Raw genomic sequence first — 21,878 nt, 5'->3', positions numbered from 1 at the left:
GCTCATATGGACATACACTAAGGTATAGGAGGCATACATGTACAATCACACAAGAATACATAAACAAAACACCACCTATTTTCTTCTGTGGGTTGGGCTTTTGGAAATCAGGATATCTGGACAGGGCAACATGCATTACTTTTTTAAACTCCCGTACAGGGATTCAGTCACATACTGGAACGGTTAGTGGCTTGCCTTTGGCAACTTTCAGTACAGGGACAGCAAAGGTGTTGGACAGGGATAAGGTAGCAACATGAATAAGGAGTATCAAACACATCAGTATGTTATGTGACCTCAATCTAGGGTTATACCTCCTATGGACAGGGATAAGGTAGCAACATGGATAAGGAGTATCAAACACATCAGTATGTTACGTGACCTCAATCTAAGGTTATACCTCCTATGGGCCTCCATGCTGGCAATAAAGCAGATTCATTTCAATAGAACACAACCATTACACACACCCACACTTGCAAGTGTGCACACATATACAAGTGCCACTTTCAAGCCCCTAAATCGCCAAATGAGAATGAAGACAAAATTTATTCATTCATGTATACTGCAATCATTCTGAAAGTTGGGCTAGTGTCTTTGACCTTCGACCCAACTTACAGCTTTAAAACAGTAAGTTGTGTATAACAACAAAAAGTTGTACATCCTTGCCATAAATCCCGAAGGGTAAGAGCAATGCCTCCAAATGCCTGCAAAGACCCCTATGGACCTGAAAATTCATGCTAGCTGACCTCTTTTGCAGGGTCCAAAGCAAGGATAACTCCTCTAAACCCATAGCTCTAACGAACAAGACAGCAAGTTAATTACTTGAAATCAAGCATAAGTCATTTCATGATGTTGGTCTTTTCTGCTGTTTGGACTAGTGGTTTTGGCAGATGTGTAAGCTGAAAAGAAGATCAGAGTAGGCTATTGTTGAACCTTGAGTTGTGCTCTCATAGAGCACACACTCGAAGACATACAAGAGAACTCGTCACTTTTCCTTTCAATAAGGGCATTTAGTGACAACACCCATCAACATTTGCCTTGATTTTCAACCTTTGAAATTTGACTCAGGTTGCAGTCAGGTTGCAATTTCAAGTAAGACTGGTCACACTTTCTAACACATGATTGGGGATGATAAATTGCCATCTTCACTTTTCATGTCCAAGGTTGCTACTGCCATTTTCAAGGGCTAGGCCAGCATAACACATTTGGAAGGTCATGTATGACTGATGTTACAGGCCTTTATAACATGATGTTGGTAAGATATCTGAAGATGCAATAACTCAGGTCCAATATGCACAGAGAACACCTGAGAACTACTAGCTTTGACTTCTCAAGACATATATGTGATTTCACTTAAATACTTGGCAATTGGTAACATAAAATCAGTATTTGATGGGAACATAGTGTTTGAACAGCACACATAAGCTAATCACCAAACGGCATAAAGTAAAAGCAAAAGGTGCAAAAGATGCTAGCCACCTGATGTATTTGTCAAAAATGGCAAGTTGCAATGCTCAAGCAAGAAGGAAGTTTTATGAAACCATTTAAATCACTGTGTTGCGAGTACAATGAAAATATTATTGGGTTGCTACTCACATCCCCTGAAGAAAAACCTAAATGCTTAAGCAGTATTTCAACTCCTCTGCCTTTAGAGGAGCCAACAGGAATAATCTCTAACATGTCCGCTTGTGCTTGCACTAGTCTCGCAAGGTCTCCAGTTTCTTGGGACCAGTATGGTCGTATCACACTTGCAATCCGCTCAGCAGTGTCTGGGAGTAATACTTTCTGTCATTTAAACACGCACTTTTAGAGAATACAGAAAACCAAAAGTGATAATTACAAGGATGATAACTCTACTCAAGCATTCCAAAAGTTTGAAGCATGCCTGCACTTGATAGTTGTTGATGAGATGTTCCAAGGATGGTGCAATATCAGCCTGCCAAATGTCCAAAATGATACTCTCTCTCTCCCTCTCTCCCTACCTCCTTCCCTGCCTCACTCCCTGATTCCCTAATCTCATTCCAGATGACCTCTTGCAATCATACCCACTAACTTAACATGAAAGCCGTCGCTACACCCTAAGCCAAGTCTTGACCATCCACATTCCACCTCAAACCTTAGACCAGTCACCACCCAATTGGCTTGAGCTCCCATATATGTTATAGTTCTTAACATCCCTCTTTTTTTTTTTGTAGCCTGATGACATGATGGCTTAACCTGTTGCAAAATTTTTTGGTCTCAAGGTCCCACACATGGCCACCTCAAAAAATGGTATCATGATCTTAACTCCAGCTCCTGACTGAATTATGTCAGTAAATACACTCTATGATCCATATTCCCAGACAAGTACGCACACATGCACACACACACAAGGAAGAGGATGTGGAGGGCGACTCATGATATATTCTCTAAGATTCAAAAGTGACTTTTTAGTACTTTCCATTTACGTAATGAACAGTTTGACAAGGTCCATGGGTTTTGTTTGACACTTTTACTAGATATATTCATGTTTGTAACTTTTACTACATACGTGACATGTCTTTGCATTTAACTTGGCCTTTGATTTATGACTTTCTTTTCACATATTGTTTCCTTGATCTTGCTAGATGATAATGTGGTCACTTTCCTTTTAACCACATTATAAATAATTATATTTTTGAGAAATAACAAGTGATGCCCGTATTTTTAAGAGTACACATTCTTTGGAGGTTTATATTGTAGAATTTCATCATTACTAATGTACATAATGAATGAACAAGTCTATTTCTCTCTATGTTTCATGTATACAAGCTCTATGAAAAACACCTTTTAATATGTGTAAGAAACGTTTTTTAATGTTCCCTAAAAATTAAATACTATAGGAAACTTATCCAAAATTCATTTCCTACCTTCTTGTTTCCAACTTCATCTCCCAACAACAAAGCCTCTCCTAGTATTGATCTCATCAGAAAGCCCACTACATGGGGGTGTAGTCCTACCTCTATCCTCCTCTCTTCCAACTCAATCATCTTTTAAACATTTATAACTATGGCTAACATTGTCCTAAAAATACAATACCTACCCCCACTTAATCCTCTAGCTCCAATTTGTTCTCTATATGCTTCATTTGAAGTCCAACTCTCATCCAGATTCACTAGGCACAGACACTAGTGAGGAGTTAGAGGAGGGCTTCATGGAGTACATGAGGCACCTCACAGGGGATGATATAGATATGATGAGGAGAGTAGAGGATGATTTGTTGGCATTTCGCAATCATTCTCTTCATTTTGGCCAACCCACAACTAGGCTTCGAGAGACATAGCTTCAACCTGTCTCTTGGTAGGAGAAATATGGCAATTGTGCTCCTACTTTGGTATGTGACTGGTGACTTTTATATTTTGAATCTTGATTATCTAATGCATTATGCAACCTAGGTAACAGGTTTTATAATCTATTGTCCACTTAAATGTTGATTTTGTGGCTTGCCTATCAACAATTATCAATTACTTAACCTCAATATCTTAAATTTCAATAGAAATACATTGCCATTTACGTCCTCTCACAAGATTGTAGTTTAGGGCGGCCTATTGAGAGGAAGTGGAGCACATGGGCCCCCTTCCACACCAAAAAGAGAAACGAGCTCACAATTGCCCAGCTGAAGCGTTTAGTGTTTTGCCATTGCAATCTCTAGCTTCTTGAGAGAACTGCTCTATCCCCTGAGCCTTCACAAGTAAATTGGTAATGATTAGTATTATATATAATTAACTTTTTAACCTTGACACTTAACATTGCTTGGAAGTTGGATTGTAAATTGTGATATGTATAAACATTGAACATGTTGAATCTTCTCTCATAATGATATATCTTTGTCTCTTTCACCTTTACGAGTGAATATTGACAAAATTGATATAGAGAATATGTGTCATATCTCGCAGATACCATAGGAGGAGCGGGATATCTACTCCATGCTCTATGAGAAGCTATCGGCACCATTGCATGAGACTCGTGCACAAAGGAGGGTTAGAGCGAGAGCCACACGTGGTCATTCATCATAGGTAGAGTCAGAGCCAGAGTCTGAGGCTGAGGCTGAGGCTGAGGCTACTTCATCAACTTCTCTATCAAGGTTCTCAGAGTCGGACGAGGAGATGGTGCACAGATCCTCAAAGTCCGAATGAGTCATGACTCGTGATATACATGAGTCAGTTTAGCATTATAGAGTCTAGACTACAGTTGCCAGTTGTTCATTGATGTTCATACTTATTACTCAGTAGTTACTAGAGTCTAGAGACTCATACACAATGCTCAATGCTCCCTAGACTTCAGAGTTTTGACAGATTATTCACATGACATAGTTACATGTATCATTGTATCTTGATTTCACTTATTATGCATCTTCATTCTTGTTCTATTGTTCTTGATGTAAGTCTCCACTGTTTTTTATGTCAGTCTTCATTGCTCTTTAGATCATAGATAATTCATGAGTCATAAATTATAATTCATTTTGTTGCCTTAAGTTTTAAAAATTGTGTCTTAATTGTGTTAAGCTATCTTAAGTTTCAACCATTGAGTCTTGACTTCTCAATCTTTACTCGTGAGTCGTGACATATGTAATGAATCATGATTTCAATCATATGACATGAAGACTCAAAGTTTTGTATGAAATTTGGGTACATATTATTGTAGGCATTGATATACTTACATACCCACATAATACTATATTTATTTTAGTATACAATCCGAAACACCGTTTCTCCGTTTCCAAAATTTAGCCGAAATCCCGAAACCCCGAAACTCCGGTTTTTCCCATTTTCGTTTCCTCTGTTTCAGAAACTCCCCCGTACTATGGTGACAACAAAGGGATAAAAAGGGAGCTCAGTACCCCTTATAATTTACCCCAAAATGGTATCGCAGAGCGTATGAATAGGACTATTCAGGAGAAGATCCATACCATGTTGTCTCATGCGACATTACCTCATGGTTTTTGGGCAAAGGCTGTTATGGCAACCGTACACTTTATAAATCGGTCACCAAATAGGTCTTTGGAGGGAAGAGTTCCTCCAAAAGTGTGGTTGGGCAAGCCATCTTCGTATACGCACTTGAGAGCATTTGGCTACAAGGCTTTTCTGCACATATGCAAAGAACAATGCAGCAAATTAAAGCCAAATTTCCATAAATGCATTTTCGTAGGATATAGTGACGAGGAAGAAATGGGGTATAAGTTATGGGATCCCTCAAAAAGAAAAATTGTACGCAACAATGATGTAATCTTTTGAGAAAATCGCATGCATAAACAGCCCGAAAAGATAGAAGAAGTGAAAAAGGTTGTGTTCTAAGAAGAAATACTTGTAGGACACGAAAGAGTACATGTTGTACAATAGCAAATACTTGCTATAAATGACTCTATAAATGGAGGAAATGATGTTGAAATTGATCAGTAAGAAGTTGCCCATGATATACCACAGTTTCAGCAAGAAAATGTGCCATTAGAATAACCGGAACAGACAGTACATCAAGCTAAACCTTTAGAATAGCAAACTGTTCATGCATATTTGTAAGCTGATCTTTTCTCCTATAATCAAAATGACTACCTTACGAACCATATTGGGCTTGGTTGCATCTGAGGATATGAAACTCATACAGATGGATGTAAAGATTGCTTTCTTACATGGCGATTTGCATGAGAATATATATATGCAACAGCCAGAAGGTTTTGTGGCTAAGGGGCAAGAAAAGATAGTATGTAAACTCAACACAAGCTTATATGGACTGAAACAAGCACCGTGTGAATGGTATCATAACTTTGATACATTCATGCAATCTCCAGGTTTTAAAAAAAGTCAAGTATACCACTACTTATACACCAAAAAGACAGCCTTACTATACTGATTTTATTCCAGCCTTCCTTCTTGGAAAGGGTGGTAATTCCCTCATTAAGCACTTAACTACAACAATCAACAAATGAATAACTTGAAATGCAAAAATTACCTTAATAATCTCAAACAGTGGACACCTTGTTGACCCCAAAACTGGTGCTCCTTTTGGTATTTCTTTAGCTTGATTGCTAATGGAATGAGTACAAGTTGAGATTCACGATCTCCTTTGTTGTTCCAAAAGCCACTTTGTTATAGTAACAATCAACAATCAATTCGGGCCAATTGCCCCTTGAAATTTTTGCACTCAAGACTTGCACGAATGGAGCCTCCCACTGGCCAAATGCTGCCCCAAATTACAATGAATGGGCTGGCATTTGAATTCTCTGACAATTACATAAATTTCAAGTGTTAAATTCAGTATACAATGCCTTCACCAATTGGCATGGGTCTCAAGGTGACTGTCAAATCCTAATTTCTGCAGAAATTTAGGGTTTACAGCAGAGATCTCTATACTGTTCACCAAATTAGGCTAAGATCTACTCAAAATGGCTGAGAAATGCTAAGATCTCTTGAGAATGGATTGAAGAAGGTGAGAGAAAGCTAAGATGAGAGAAAAATCTGATTTTCATTGTGAGAAAACCCTAAATTCTGCCTGATGTCTGCTCTAGCCTGCATTTAATGCAGTCACCTACTGCTAGACACCTCCAAAATGTTGTCACCTGATCAATAATACTAGACAGATGATCAATTCGAAGAGGCAAACCCCATAGTCTTGGATCTTTTGAGGTGCTATATATCAGAGCATAAGACATAATGGGAGCAATACTTAGCTTTGATTGAGCTTGCGTATAATAGTACAGTGTAAAGCTCCACTAGTAAGGCTCCATTGGAGGTTTTGGAAGGTGGCAAGAAAGTGCCTCCTATTTTACACACTAAGAATAAGATATTTGAGGTTGATCACTATGTTGAGAACATGGATGCAGCCTATTAGAAGATAAAGCAAGATCTACAAAGATCGCAAGACAAGCAAAAGATAGTAGTTGATCACCATAAACATGATTTGCAGTTTGCAGCCTCATGCTCAAAGGGGAGGTAGCACTTCCACTCCTCTAGTCATGGACAGTTGTAGTACATAGTGAATCTCGGATGTATTCAACATGCATCCAAAGTATTATAGCTGACAATATGTCTACCATAGGATCGCTATCATTGTACTAGTCATTGCAACTAGTATGTACATAGATATAGTTTTCAACATGGCTCTAAAACTATACATTTGCATCAACAGAGAGCATTATCCTTTAAAAAACCATATTCCACCCTTATTTCAGAATGAACAATCAAGTAGCATGCCATGAATTATACACTCTTGTAATGAATTCCCTGGTAGCTTCCAAGTACGATTGGGAAAGAAGATCTAATGAGCACCTCCCTTGTTAATGAAATGGCCAATGATGAACAGCAATCACAAAGGGTGGACATTCAGCTACAAAAAACCTATGGTGATTCAGTAAGTTGTACACTTGCAAATCCCTACTTGATATGGGGCCTATGCAATACCTGATCAAATACTTAGGTACAGCATGTCCTGCTGCGTTGAATGCATACAGATGTGCAGTTATAATATCGAAGTTGATTTTATAAGAACAGATGCACAGTTACAGTACACAGCCCTTCTATCACTTTGGTAGATCATTAGATGTGAGTCAATATGAAACCACGACATTCTGAATTATGAAACAGAAAACTAAAACAGGGAAAACACTAGGCATTTGGATGGCAAATCAGACCTGCACCTAAATAGATACCTTCAGATCTCTGTCAATCCAGCAGAAAAGATGAGATAGTGCAAATCTTAAGTGACAACTTGCATGCAACAACATACCTTTGGTTCCATGTAAACTGTGTGAAGTTCGTCAATGGAAGGATGTTCAAACAAGGTAACAGTACGATCACCACTGAATCCAAGCACTGGCTGCTTGTTCTCTAGGGAGTATTGAAATGCCTGCAAAGATATATTTCCTCTACTATGACAAATATCAAGCTGTAAAAGTTCAGAAAGCAAAAACCACAAGGCAAGGAGGAGAACTTTTCTTCAGACAAATCATACCTCGAAAGGAACACGGTTGCTGGGCATGTTACCAACAAAGCAAAATCTAGTCTTCAAACTTCACTTAAAGACCCGTGTGATACATAACACTATGCTCTTAACATTAAGTAACTTTCATATGCTCAAAGGTCCCCCAAAACATTCCAATGAATGAACGTGTCTGCAATAAGTCTTTTTTCTGTGTAAGGATTTCAAATCTCATGGGACACCCACACCAGTAGGGCAGCTAATCTGATGCAAGCTGTTAATCAGACCTACATAAGTACTCAATGCAAGCAATACAGATGAAACTGTGGGGCAGTCTTGCTTGAATCCAGCCATCGAGTAGTTTTGTATACCCTCATTGTCAATCTTTCAGGAAAGAACTATAGTCCATGATCATCTGCAGCTCCCATGCTCGTAAGGTCACAGGTGGGAAGTTTACAACAATCTCAAACCATACTGAAAATCCAGTCTGGGTTCGGACTAGGTCCAATGCATCGTCAACATTAAGTCCAGGTAGGCACTACTGAACTTGAGAAAGGTTCCTAAATAGCTCAGCACATGAACCTTGGGTCTGGTTCAATATACCCTGAACCTGCATTGTGTTCCAGTTCAGCATCCAACAGGAATGTGAATTACTGATGGCATTCCTTCAAAGTTTCTAGATCAACAGCCATTGAGATGTACAAAAGCAAGTGTGAGTGAACAGCTAGTATTGTGGCATGGTAAGAATGTTTCCTACAATCCATCTTGACTTTGCATTAGCTGGAAGTGAATTGTAAAGGAGAAGACAAAAAATCGGAGATAGATCTGCTTTCAGAACCAAGCATTGCACTTTTGCTTGGTGAGAACTCTTTTCCGGCAGAAACATCCATTTCATGAAATCTTTCTAGATATGGATGTCTATAAATTCTTGAACAAGTGTTCTCTAAGTCAACCTCTTAGAAATATGTTCAAGAGAGGGACTTTCAGTGTTTGCTTTGGGATCCCCAACATGGAGGGATGGCTGAAACGTTGGATGGCTGACATTGGGAAATAACAGACTGACACTGTATGGTAAGTTAGCTAGTGTGTATGAACTGATCCAAAGGCTAGACTAGTGACAAGAGAGCATAGCCTTGGTTCATTGAAGAGTCATGGCCATGTCTTCTGATGTCCTTTATCTTTCAGGAAAAAGGTGTAGCTAATTATGTTATTCAGAAGAATTTTACAAAGTACATGTGCTCAACAGTCTAGCTCAAGCTATCCGAAAATCAGAACACACACGTATATACAAGCCACTCAAGGCAGTTTGGGGGTATGGGGATAGAAGCCATGGGTGGGGGAATGTATGACCACCTACAGCTGCCTGCCCACATCATGAAAAACAAGCCATGGTCACCCTAGGTGAGAATGAACTCATGTCAAAGCTCCTATTGCTGCCAAGAGTCACCCTATAGCTGATCCTAACAGCCATGGAGTGAGTGGATGATGGATGTCCAAAGGTCTGTGAGAGTCACATACTAACAGGCTCTTGCCATTGAAAATCGTATAGCAGCATGCCTTCCAGATGTGCCACCCTATAGTTTGTCTATCTTTTCAATTTCTTTCCCCTTCTGAAAAGGCTTTTCAATTCAGTCCATACTTGTATTCTTAGCCTAGCATTGTAAGTTGCAACGACAAATATATACCCACTGAGGAAAAAGATGGATGTTGGAGGAGGTAGTGTGACAAAAGAGAGGTGACCCTCCCACACTACCGAAGATCCTGAAGGGTTGCACAACCTAGCCTAAGGAAGAACTTTGTCCATTCCCCAATGATCCAAAACCCATTATTTGCAGATACTTGCATGTACATTTGATTGGGAATGAGTATGGATTGAATATTGGGGAAGAAAGGTCAAAACAAGCTGGTATTATCTTACAACCTATCCATAATATCATCAATCCGGTGGATCAGAACTTGATTTTTAATCATGATTTTATTCAAAGCACAGTAATCAATGCACATATGCTATGAACTATCTTTCTTTTACACCAAAAGCACTGGTGAGCTAAAAGGAGATTAGCTTAGTTGAATCAACCCTTTTTCTAACAACTCATTTAACATGGCTCATTATCTCCTCTAGCTCAATTGCACTAACTCTATATGGTGGCTTATTAGGAGGGCTACTACCAAGGATTAAACCTATGGCATGATCCTCTAGCCTTCCACGCAATAGCTGCCCCAAAAGTAACTGAGAAAAGCAATCAGCATACATTTTAAGAAATGACATGTGATCCTTATTCAACTTAGACACATTCCCAATGTAACTAGCCTTCCTTTCATGGATGGGTGGTAAATCCCTAATTACAACTTAATTACAATAGCAAACAGTTAACGCAAATCTGAAAATACAAATTTACCTACTGATCTTGGACAATGCACACCCGATTGGCCCCAAAATTGGCACCCCTTTCGGTATTTCTTTAGCTTTATTGAAGAAGAAGTTGATTTACAATGGGATTCTCCCAATCCCTTTTGGTATTCTAACTCCCCTCAAAATCACCACAAGCCTTTAATTTGATTTGCCCCTTGATTCGGGCAATCAATTGGCCTTCACCCGCCTTGATGGAGATGGAAATCGCCCCAAATTCAATTATTTGTTGGTTTCTCCACTTGAATGGCTAAAAGCAGCTTCAGCCCTATTGAATCCAAGTCTTGGAGCTTCCAATTTTTGGCACACTTCCCGAGGCTGCTGTTAAACCCTAATTTCTGCTGCAGATTAGGGTTTACAGCAGAGAAATTTGAAATTTCTCGACCTCGAAGGGTCCAAATGTTGAGATCTTCACAGCAAGGCTGTGAAATGGCTGGGAGATGAGATGGAAAGCTATAGAGAAAGAAAATTCAGAGTTTTGTTGCAAAGAATGACTGAAAATCAGTCAAATACAGCTGCTGCCCTGCCACAACAGCTTGTAGATGCAAAGAACTGAAAAAAATCAGTCATTTACTGCTGCTACCCAATCTCAACAGCCTATAGATGCTATCTCCTGCTGTTGATTAGTCTTCTCCTGCCCTTGGCAACCTTAGAAGGCCCTCCAATGACTGCAAATCAGACCAGCAGCCTCCCCTCCCTCTCTCTTGCAGGCTGAATTTATAAAAATGCCCCTCTCCAACCTCTAAAGACGTTTTTCAGTCTTGCATGGGCATTTTTGACAAGTGGCAACTTCCCAAATGGTTTTTCCAGCATTTTTCATAGTTAAATATTAATTTTCAGTCTTTCAATACTTAAAATTAATCTAATAATTATTTCGGTGCCCTAAAAAATAATCTGACTTGCCAATAATTAAATTGGCTAGACAACTTCCATTCCCGAGTGTCTTTGCATCATCTTTGACCATCAAATTGGCGTTAGGTACCATTAAACGCCACTTCTCTAGTGTCACCAACTAACACTTATGGCCAAATGAATGACCTATACTACCAAGTACCTGTGCGGCATAACTTATAGCAACTTTTGCCTTTGACATCCCGTGATTTCTTCGGGTCCTATGCTTGTAAATTTGCTTTAATCCCAGTTGCACCTCACATGTGCAACATTTACTTAATCATGTGATTAAAAATTAATCCTCATGTTAAGTGGTTTCAAAAATACATGTCCTCATGATACCCAACATTTTCATTATCATCTTTATCTTTCACAAAAACCAAGTATGCTGAAAGATAATTTTTCATTGCTTTAGAAATGGCTGAAGCAGATACAACTGGGACCAATTTCCCTTTTAGCTCTACATTAAGAGTATGGTCTTATCCTTATGTTGAATCGAAATGACTTTGTCATGGGAGTCGATCACTACGCATACACAATAACACCAATGCATAGCAAGCAATACATCACAACCCTCTAATGGTGCAAAAAGAACTCTTCACTATCCACATAACTCCGAATGTGTAAAACAAGCTTCCCAATAAGAGGTATGACAAGCTCTGCATGGCCCTTGCATACCACACCAATCTCTCCCATGGATCCCATTTCATCCTCTCTAATGCCTAGATGGGTTGCCATGTTTGTGGAGATAAATTTGGCTCTTGCTCCATTGTCAAAGCAAACTGATGCATACTGATCTCTGATCTTCCCCCATGCTTTACAAAGCTCAATAGCATCATCATTAGGTTGATCATAACTACATGAATAACCAAACCAACTAATGTTTTGAATTTCTTACCCTTTGCATCCTCTTTATTTTCAGCCTTTTAGGACAATTCTTTGCTAGATGCACAAACCCAAAAAAAAACCCCAAAAAAAAAAAAAAAACTGCAGCAATTAATTCCTTACATTAAGCAATACTTTTCCACATCCTTCCTTACTACTCTTACCTCTTTTCACGTCTATTTGCAGATCTTCCCTTCTTTTGAGCCTTGAAAATCTACTTAAGTGATTTATCCACATTACCCTTAAAGTGTCAAGAGCTCCCATGAAGCATTAGTGGTATTTGTTGTCTCGATGAGTTGTGATATGCTAGTCAAAGTGGTATTAATGCAAAAATCCTGAATCTCTTTAGGTAGCCCACAACAAGACTTTTCAACCTATTCAAAAAGGGGAACAACACAATAAGAAGTAATGGGCAGCAACACCTACCAAAACTTCTTATTATAATGCTAACAAATTTTCGAATTGTGATGCATTGAAGTTATGCAACATGGTCATTACATTAACTTCAAAGGTTTTTCTCCACCACATAGAAGCAAACATTTGCATAAGCTGAACCCAAGTTGGTGGTGCTTACCTTTCATTAAATTTATAAACCACCATTGGAATGTATTCCCTTTTGGAAAAGGGGCTATCCTTCAGATTTTTTTTTGTGAAGTTTCCTCCAATATAGGCAATGTCAAATTACTAAATGAAAGTCAACGCCAGTGGTTTCAACCGGGAAAGTGATTATTGGTCTCTTATGTAATTTAATAGAAATATTATTTGTTTTCCTGCTTAAAGGTTGCTAATAGCTTTTATGAAACAAAAGTATTGTTTCAAATAAGCTAGCTCAACAACAACTCCACTTTACTATAGCCATAAAAGTAATAATCCAGTATTCATTGTTGTGACCAAGCTTAATTAATCTTTTAAGCCTATAAGCTCATAACTAATAAATGTCAATAAAGTTACATCAAAAAGGCCTTAGCTAAGGAACCTCATTTCAATGTTAACAAACAATAAGGTTAAGAACCTTTTGTACAAAGCCCGAAGCCATAATGGGGTTACATCCTAAAAAATGCTCTATTTAATCAATTGTCTAAATAAAGGCCCAAATCAACCGCTATCCTTTTATATACATATTGTGCCTCATGAAAAACTTCAAACTTCACTCCTTTACCACCCTCATTATAGTCTTTTGCTTCCCTGCACTTGCTGTACCACCTTGACCAACATTAAATGGTACATTGACATAACCAACAGCTAGTCCCAAACATATCAGGCTACATGGATGCATTACCAAACATGTTACTCTATGCCCTAGGCATCATGCCAACATTGCTATACATTGGGTTGTGCATTCCACTTCCAATACCCCGAATACATTTGGCCTTGCATATCCTAAACAGGTGGTTATGTACCATGAAGATTCGGTCCATGGATTTCCATACCTGAAGTATTTTCAGCCATTACTTGGAAGATTAATCAGCCTCCAACATAATATGACCAACATTAGTATGCATTCCTTGCTATCCATAACCCATTGGATTGGCACTCCAAGTTGCCCTTGCATTTACATCAATTGCCCCATGGATACCAATTGCTTTTCCTCGTTATCTAGATTGGGAGCATCATAGGCTTTTTTGGCTTCTCGTTCGATACGTCTTGTTGTCCCAATGCTCTAGAAAATGACTTTCTCTTCTTGCCTTTACTATCCTTCGTTGAAAAACTCAAAAAATCGAGTAAACTAAGGATCCTTTGCCAATTGAGCAAAGATATTCGCTACAATATGCAACTTATCTTTAAACCCGTCATCATATTCTTCACCCTCTTGCTAGACTTCAACATAATTAGGAGTGGAAGGACCCACATTTTCGTCTAGATCAACATTTTCAGCTTACTTCCCATATTGTGTGCCTTGTCCAAGATCACACGTTACATTTCCCCGAGCACTTTGTGAATGTCTTGACACAGATGCATCATCATTGCTTCATAGATATATCCTTACCTTTGCCCCGGACCTAGCCACGAATACAAGGGGAACGAATTACTCACCTGCATAAGACGATTGGACACCACTTTTACCACACTAGCTAGGAGCTATGAACGGCTAGACTTAGGCCTCCTAAACAAGCTGTTAGTATCAAATATATGCTCCTTGGCATGCACGTGGGAAGAATCCAAATTCATGTTTGTCAAGTTTTCCATGGTAGCCAAGGAATTGATTGCTAATGAGATCTCTCGAGAGCAAGCTCGCAAACAACGACTAAAAATATCATAGAGCAAGAGCAAAGTCTATGCAACAAGATAGGAGCTAGAAGAGCTGAAAAAGCTAGCCGACGCTAACTCTTCTTTTGTGCATAAGTGGTACGCTCTTCGTCTCCAATGGAAACAAGAGGGTTGCCAAATTATGACCAATGTTGAGTAGAGACAGGCAATCAAAACCTCTAAATGCGATCCAACCTATGTGGCTCCTACCTCGTTCATGTTGACAAACATGGATCTTAAACATAGTTTAGCTATGGAGGTTTGAACTCATGTAGAGGGAGCTCATACTCAACCGCCAAGACCCATGGACCGCTTATTGTTTCAAGTGTTTCAAGCGAGCTCTAATGGTTATCTATTACCTAGCCGACGCGCCGTCTATCTTACGAGTGTAGTGAGCTTACCTTGATGTCGAAATGAGTTGCCTCCTCTCTCACACACGCTGGTAGCTCCACAATCCTAGATGCTAGCTCAAGCATCCTCAAGCCTCCTCCATCTCCAAGCTCCATCCACCATAGCCGCGCATGCGAGAAAAGAGAAGAGAAGAGAAGAGAAGAAGAGAAGAGGAGATAGTGAAGAGCTTCACCCTCTTGATCCCTCACTCCCACACGCTCACTCCTTCACACTCTCACACTCCCTCTCTCAAGAGCACACACAAGCAAGGAGAAGAGAAGAAGAAGAGAACTCTTATTAGCCACACATCAAAGAATGAGCTCTCATTCACTTTTTGAACTTTATATACAAAACTCTAAATTCCCATGGGCGCCCATCCCTTTTTACATGACCGGCCATTGTGGCAAGGTCCCTTTTTCTAATTCCCTCTTCTTGTTTCATGGCCTCAACCTATACCCATCTATTATTTTACAAATGGCACAGGAGGGAGCCTGACGCTCTTTTACAAGAGTTTTTAGAGATTTTTGAGGTGCCTTTCATTTAAAATTGCATTTTTTGCCCCAGCTTAGCTTTAGAGGCTGCTTGTATGTCTTTGATCTTTTTTCATATTTTTTTTGTTTTTTCCTTCATTTCTGGTGTGGCGGGCACGACGCTGATGTGACGTACGAATGCTGACACAACAGGTTGACGAATGCACTGGGACGAACGGACTGTGGCAGCAGCGACGAATGAAGGCTGTGGCAGCAGTGACGGATGTACTGTGGCAGCAGTGACGAATGCAGACACTCTCCCAGATTGCACTTACTCTCTCAGACTGACATAAATGCAGGCACTGTGAATGTACTGTGGCAGCAGTGACGAATGCAGACACTCTCTCAGATTGCAGATACTCTCTCAGACTGACATGAATGCAAACTGACATGAATACAAACACTGTGAATGTATTGTGGCAGCAGTGACGTATGCATACACCCTCTCAGATTGCACACACTCTCTCAGACTGACATGAATGCAGACACTGTGAATGCACTGAGATTGCAGATGTACTCAGACTGATGTGAACCTTGCATGCTGTGTGGACTGGAAACCTGCGTGATTTCAAACTGACGCACATTAACATTTCATGCTACAGTCATATCTTATGATGCAGTCACATTGACAGTCTATGATATACTGTCTCTAGTTCATGCTAGAGTGATAGTTTATGTCACTGGTTTACTACTCTACTCAGACTGTAAACAGTTTTATGCTATAGCGCACACTACAATTACGATGGAAGAAACTGACAATGAAGGAATCACAAAACCAACCATGGAGACAATGTTTTATACACCGCCAAAGAACACGAGATACAAAACCTATGGGCGTAAAACCCGAGATTGGAATGTCTCTCCAGGGTCGAGTAGATATGGGAAGACATCCCGCAAAATTAATGAAACACTATATGAGGAGATGTTGACCATACTCCGTGCTGAAATACGTACCATGAGGAAGGAAATGGAAAAGGACATACAAGAACGGGTTCGAGCTGAAATGATGGAAGAACTAAAAAAGGAGATGCAACAAACATTGGATGCACGCATGGCAGAGAAAGACTCATTGATCTCTAATCTACAAGAAGAACTAGAGGAATGCAAAAAGAAAAGATCTACCTAGATGAAGACCTCACCCCAGCCCAGTTAGCCCACAGGAGGAAAAATATGCCACGTGTTCTAGAGGCACGGAAAGCAGGTAAATGGGCTGTATACAGAGATGGAAGAGTCATCATCACAGAGAAAAGGACGGCATGACGGTGCGCGGCCTATGAGACCCTGAAGTTCACAATGTGGAATTGCAATGGCTCCCTTAAGACAGATGCAGGTTATTTTGAGGATACTTTCAAAGGTATAGACATTGCTATGTATACTGAGACACATCAATGTAAAGACAGCCGTTTACCTGATGTATATGGATATAGATGGGAAAGTGTATATCGCCCTCAGCCTAGACGGCCTGGAGGGACAAGGGGATCAGGAGGCGTGGCAATTCTATTTAGAGAAGAGCTCCGAGATACAGTCCAAGTGGTACATAGAGATGTAGAGGCAAGATACATGTGGATTAGGTTATGTACAAGCAGAACTCGAGACATGTATATTGCCATATGCTACTTTCCCCCTGCATACTCTAAGTTTGCCCCTAAAGAGACATCCCCGTATGCACCACTATATGAGGACATAATGGGATACATGAGAATTGGGGATGTTCTACTAGCAGGAGACTTTAATGCACGCACAGGAAACAACCAATCTGCTTTCTTTGACACTAGTGATGAGATGTTCAGAGATATTGCATTAGATGAAGTGGGATTAGCTAGATCAGCCCAAGATAGAGAGATAACAGAATATGGAACACACCTACTGGCACTGGGAAGTGCACATGGTTTGGCCATCCTTAACGGGCTACCACAATGGCCAAGATCTAATGGCTTCACATGTTGGAATAACAAGAAAGGGTCAAGCACAGTGGACTATTTGATTGGATCACCCAACTTGCTACCTGACATAAAAAGTTTTGAAATCTCAGACAGACCAATTGGATTAGTAGCAGACCATGCTATTCTAGCTTTCACAATGCAGTATGGGCATATACACGAAGCACAGTCACACATACCAAAATTACCACGCTATGATTTTGTGGAAGCGACCTCACACATATACAGCATTACTGTGCGAGATGCATTGAGGGAGCTAGACACACAGGCCTCTCTGGATGAGTTTACAGGACAGTTGGCCGAGATAATACACACTTCAGCAGCATATGCTTTCCCACACACTACACCGTCAGATAAACCTCCACGAGGTAATGCTCCACAGAATGGCTGGTATGATGATGAGTGCAGAGAGACACGAGCACGTTTTCAGCGAGAGATGGCACTTGGCATATGTACACATAAGCATGCTCGAACACTCTTCAGACGGTTGGTACGCAAAAAGAAGCAAGAATACCTAAGCAGACTAGAAACAGAAATGTATTCCATGTTCTTGGGGCAGGACAGCAAGAGAGCATGGAAAAAGATGCACGAGAACCAGCCACCCCTACAAATTACTAGACCGGATGATTGGCATGGATATGCTTGCACACTCTATGATATTCCTAGCCAAGAGCCTATGCCACTCCCCTCAACCTCAAGACCAGAAAATTGCAGATTTTTCACAGAAAAAAAAGTGAGGAATGCCATATGGAAACTGAAAAATGGAAGAGCCCAAGACCATGAGGGTTTAGTGGCTGAACACTTCACGCATGCCTGTGATATTCTGGCACCAACGCTGGCTCACATCTTTAATAGGGCAGTTTGTGAGGGATTTCCAAACTATCATGATTGGACACATGCTGGCCAAGATATATGGCTCTATCGTGGAACAAGCATTGAGTGAATGGGCCGAGATGCATGGCCTGAGGTCAAAAGGCCAAGCTGGCTTCAGGAGGGGATATACAACTCTAGACCATATCTTTATGTTGAGGGCAATCATCGAAGAAGGCAAGGCATTCAAGAAAAAGATCTATTGCTGTTTTGTGGACTTTCGCAAGGCCTTTGACACAATGCCACGTGCTAGACTCATGAGAAGAATGCAAAACATTGATGTGCCCGTAGAGATACAGTGGAGTATCTATGCCCTGTATGAGACAATGACAGGCAGAGTACGAACACCTGAGGGCATCTCAAATACAGTCAATAGCACCATTGGGGTGAAACAAGGCTGTCCACTTTCACCGACACTTTTTGGGCTGTATATAGATGAAATTTCAGAATACGTGGATAGGACTAGTGGGGCCGGAGCCAGTCTAGCTGGAGTGCTGATACCATTACTGCTTTATGCCAATGATATTGTACTTATATCTGACTCACCTGAGGGACTAAATAGACACTTGGATGCATTATCAGCTTTTTGCAGAGATAGAGATCTTAAGGTGAACCTTGGGAAAACTAAAGTTATGGTATTTAACACTTCAGCTGCTTGGGTGACAAGAGCTGAGCACTAGTTTACTTTTGACGGAGAGCCAGTGGAGATGGTTAGGCAGTATGTTTATTTGGGGGTCACATTGAAAGGACCACAGTTCTCTTGGAGAGAGACATCAGAGGCTCGTCTGGCAAAAGCATATGCAGCCTTAGGTGCATTGGAGAGGCAATGTGCTCACATAAAATTTCATGAGCCGCGCACCAAACTGTGGCTTTTTGACACCCTGGTTACACCCACACTCCTATATGGGGCAGCTATTTGGGGTCCGAGTCTCTTTCACACGAGGAGACAGCCTTTGGGGGACCAGGATGGACCAGAGAAGGAATACTATGACGGATGGGAGCATATGGAAAGACCACTGGTCATGATGATCTCACGCATGATACGAGCGAAGAGCTCGACCCCACATGAGATTATCAGAGCTGAGTTGGGAGCATCACCCATGGTGGCTGAGGCCTTGGTCCAGGCAGTGACTTTCATACATAGACTATGGGAGCTGCCCCAAGACAGATACCCACGGCTAGCCCTAGCCTCTTCTAGACAACTAGCAGCAAACGGTGACAGACACTGTTGGTATGCTCAGATGAGTACATGGATGAGTCTACCTGGGCTGCAGATTGACAGACTACCCCCCTTCGACTATAGCCTGGATTGCCCTACACTTGACCTAAGCCGATCAGAGCTAAACCATGTGATCAGAGCAGACATACTGAAGTTAGATACGGAGAAGACCTGGATCCGACCCCCCTCCCCCCATGGCACGAGGATGGCACACTACCAGACCCACTTCCTTCAGGTATCTGAGGATGGTTTCATCACCCGACCCAATTACATGGACACACAGCTGCCTCATGGACTACCACAGTTATTGGTCAGATCCGCACCTCATCCCACCACCTGAGGATTGAGACAGGCAGATGGGAGGGTATACAGACAGAAGAACGCATATGCCCACTATGCGACAGAGAGCCAGAGACAGAGGAACACTACATCTGCCGATGCACTGTATATTATGACATACGAGGTAGATACCACTGTCTGTTTCGAGAGGGTTTTGGACCCCTGAGACGGATCATGCAGTTTGAGGATCAGAGATGCTTGGGATTTTTCCTCTTGGAGCTCCAGAGGCGCAGAGCAACAATTCTACGGACTAGGAGGTCCCCACAGCTTGGCTCACATAAACAGAGAGCAGTCACTGACTTTTTCACTGATACACGACAGAGTATGGCAGATACCACTACTACTGCCACACAGCCTACAGGAGTACATCATCATTGGACCTCATCCTCTGTAGGTGTCCCTTTGGATAGAGCAGTGGCACTTAGCCGGTCTAGGCGCCCACGTCCACCCGGACGAAGGCCTAGACATCCACACCACAGACAAATTAAAGCCATCATTGAGCGCCACAGGAGACAGATGCCGAGACGCCTCAGCCATGCAGAGATACACCTCCCTAGAGAACAGACATATCATTGATGGAGAGTTTTCCTTTCTCTACTCTCACTTTCAGATCACTGACATGTTTCCCCTTTTATAGGACACTACTTCATTTCTTTTTCAGTCTTATAGGCATGTTTTTCATCTTTTTTCTCATTCCAGATGAGAAACACACCATCATTGTATGTACTGCTTTGGTCTCATAGGCCACATTGCCCTTTTAGAGACGTTAATATACTCTCTCTCTCTATAGTAGTGGTGCAAAAGAAACAGGTGCCAGTGGAGATTCGGCGCTTGGAAAGAGCCGAAGCAAGCGGAAGACCCCCAATCATCACTCTCCAAAGAAAGACTTTATATTTAAAGGGTGTCTTGTTCAACCAGCCCTGCATCACAGTTGCCCTCCACCATGACCGGGATTTACGCAATCCCCATAAAGCATTTGCTTTAGTAACTAGCCATTGATGATCTTTAATCAGAAGATGATACACTTGGTTAGCAGAAGCTGTGCGCAAATTCAGCCGGCCTTGTAAGTCCCAATCCTGCCAGGGATGATCAGAAGCAAGAGCAGGAAAGGGTTGTCTGCTCTGGAGCACCGTCAAAAGCTGTTCCCATAAAGGCCTATATCCACGAGGGATCCTGAAAAGCCTCCTAGCTGTACGAAACGATATAAGCACATTGCGACTGGCAAGGGTGGCATCCGCAACCGAAGACAAGCCCAAACGTGCCATCCGGTTGAATTGTGGTCGAAGCTCATGTTTACCTTCCCACGAAAGTAAACGCGAGACTGCCAGTAATTCCAATTGAAAGGAGTTAGTAGCCAAGCGATCCTCCGTAGGATGCCACTGAGCCTTTTGAAGGACGTGTTTCCAGGAACATACCAAATGAGTAAGCAGCGATGAAGAAAAACTGGAGAACCGCGAATCAGCATTAAGAACATTCCACCAAGAACTCCGGATTTGGGTATTGCCATGCCGAAGCCCATGGCTCTCAAGGAAATAACGGGCTATAGCGACCCACGGATGATGATCCGAGCACATGGCGCGGAAAAGAGACCAACGAAGTGCCTGCATGTGAGTTTGGGCATCTAAAATAGCTCCGCCACCCATGCGTTTGGGGGTGCACACATGCGACCACGAGATCCAGGAAATACCTGCATGCAATGAGTCCTTCTTCCATAGCATGAAGCGAATAGACTGAGTAAGAGCATTCAGAGTCGTAGTAGTCCAGGGCAACAATGGCAAGAAATATGTGAGCATTGGCAACATAATTATCTGGGCTACTTTGAGGCGAACATGGAAGGGCCAGGCCTGAGACTTCCAATACATAAACTTAGCCACCATTTTCTAAGAAATCCACTGCAGAAGCTGCTTTGGGGGAACATCAACACCCAAAGGGTATCCAAGATGCCTGACAATGGAGCCACGAGGAACAACCAGACCCTGCCAGTCCAAGGACTGCAAATCCGACTCCGTGCAGCTTAGAATGGCTGATTTGAGCGCATTGATACGAAGGCCTGACGCCTGACCAAAGAGACCCCAAACATCCAATGCTTTTCGAAGGTTATCCTTGTCCGCACGCAAAATCATAAAGGTATCATCCGCCAGGGATTGGCTAATGAAGTGCTGTCCTGTAGGAAGCGACAGTCCGGCCAACTGAGAAGAGGCGGCCATATGTGATAACATGGAAAGAACAGG

At 41.5% G+C, this 21,878-nt stretch overlaps 1 protein-coding gene across 1 annotated transcript in view; it reads right to left on the bottom strand.

Annotated features, from left to right (window-relative positions):
• Positions 1-21,878, bottom strand: part of LOC148035471 (endoribonuclease YBEY, chloroplastic-like) — a 124,783-nt gene that overhangs the window by 12,607 nt on the left and 90,298 nt on the right. The window contains exons 10-12 of the mRNA XM_087677425.1: positions 7,735-7,854; positions 1,883-1,933; positions 1,594-1,782 (exon numbers count right to left, since the gene is read on the bottom strand). Of these exons, the coding sequence (XP_087533551.1) occupies positions 1,594-1,782; positions 1,883-1,933; positions 7,735-7,854 (360 nt within the window). The remainder of the gene's footprint in view (positions 1-1,593; positions 1,783-1,882; positions 1,934-7,734; positions 7,855-21,878) is intronic.

This window comes from Lygodium microphyllum, chromosome 5, assembly GCF_053477565.2.
Source record: "Lygodium microphyllum isolate KBCC chromosome 5, Lygodium_microphyllum_v1.1.10, whole genome shotgun sequence".
Lineage (NCBI taxonomy): Eukaryota > Viridiplantae > Streptophyta > Polypodiopsida > Schizaeales > Lygodiaceae > Lygodium > Lygodium microphyllum.
This window is presented reverse-complemented; position numbering and strand designations above follow the sequence as displayed.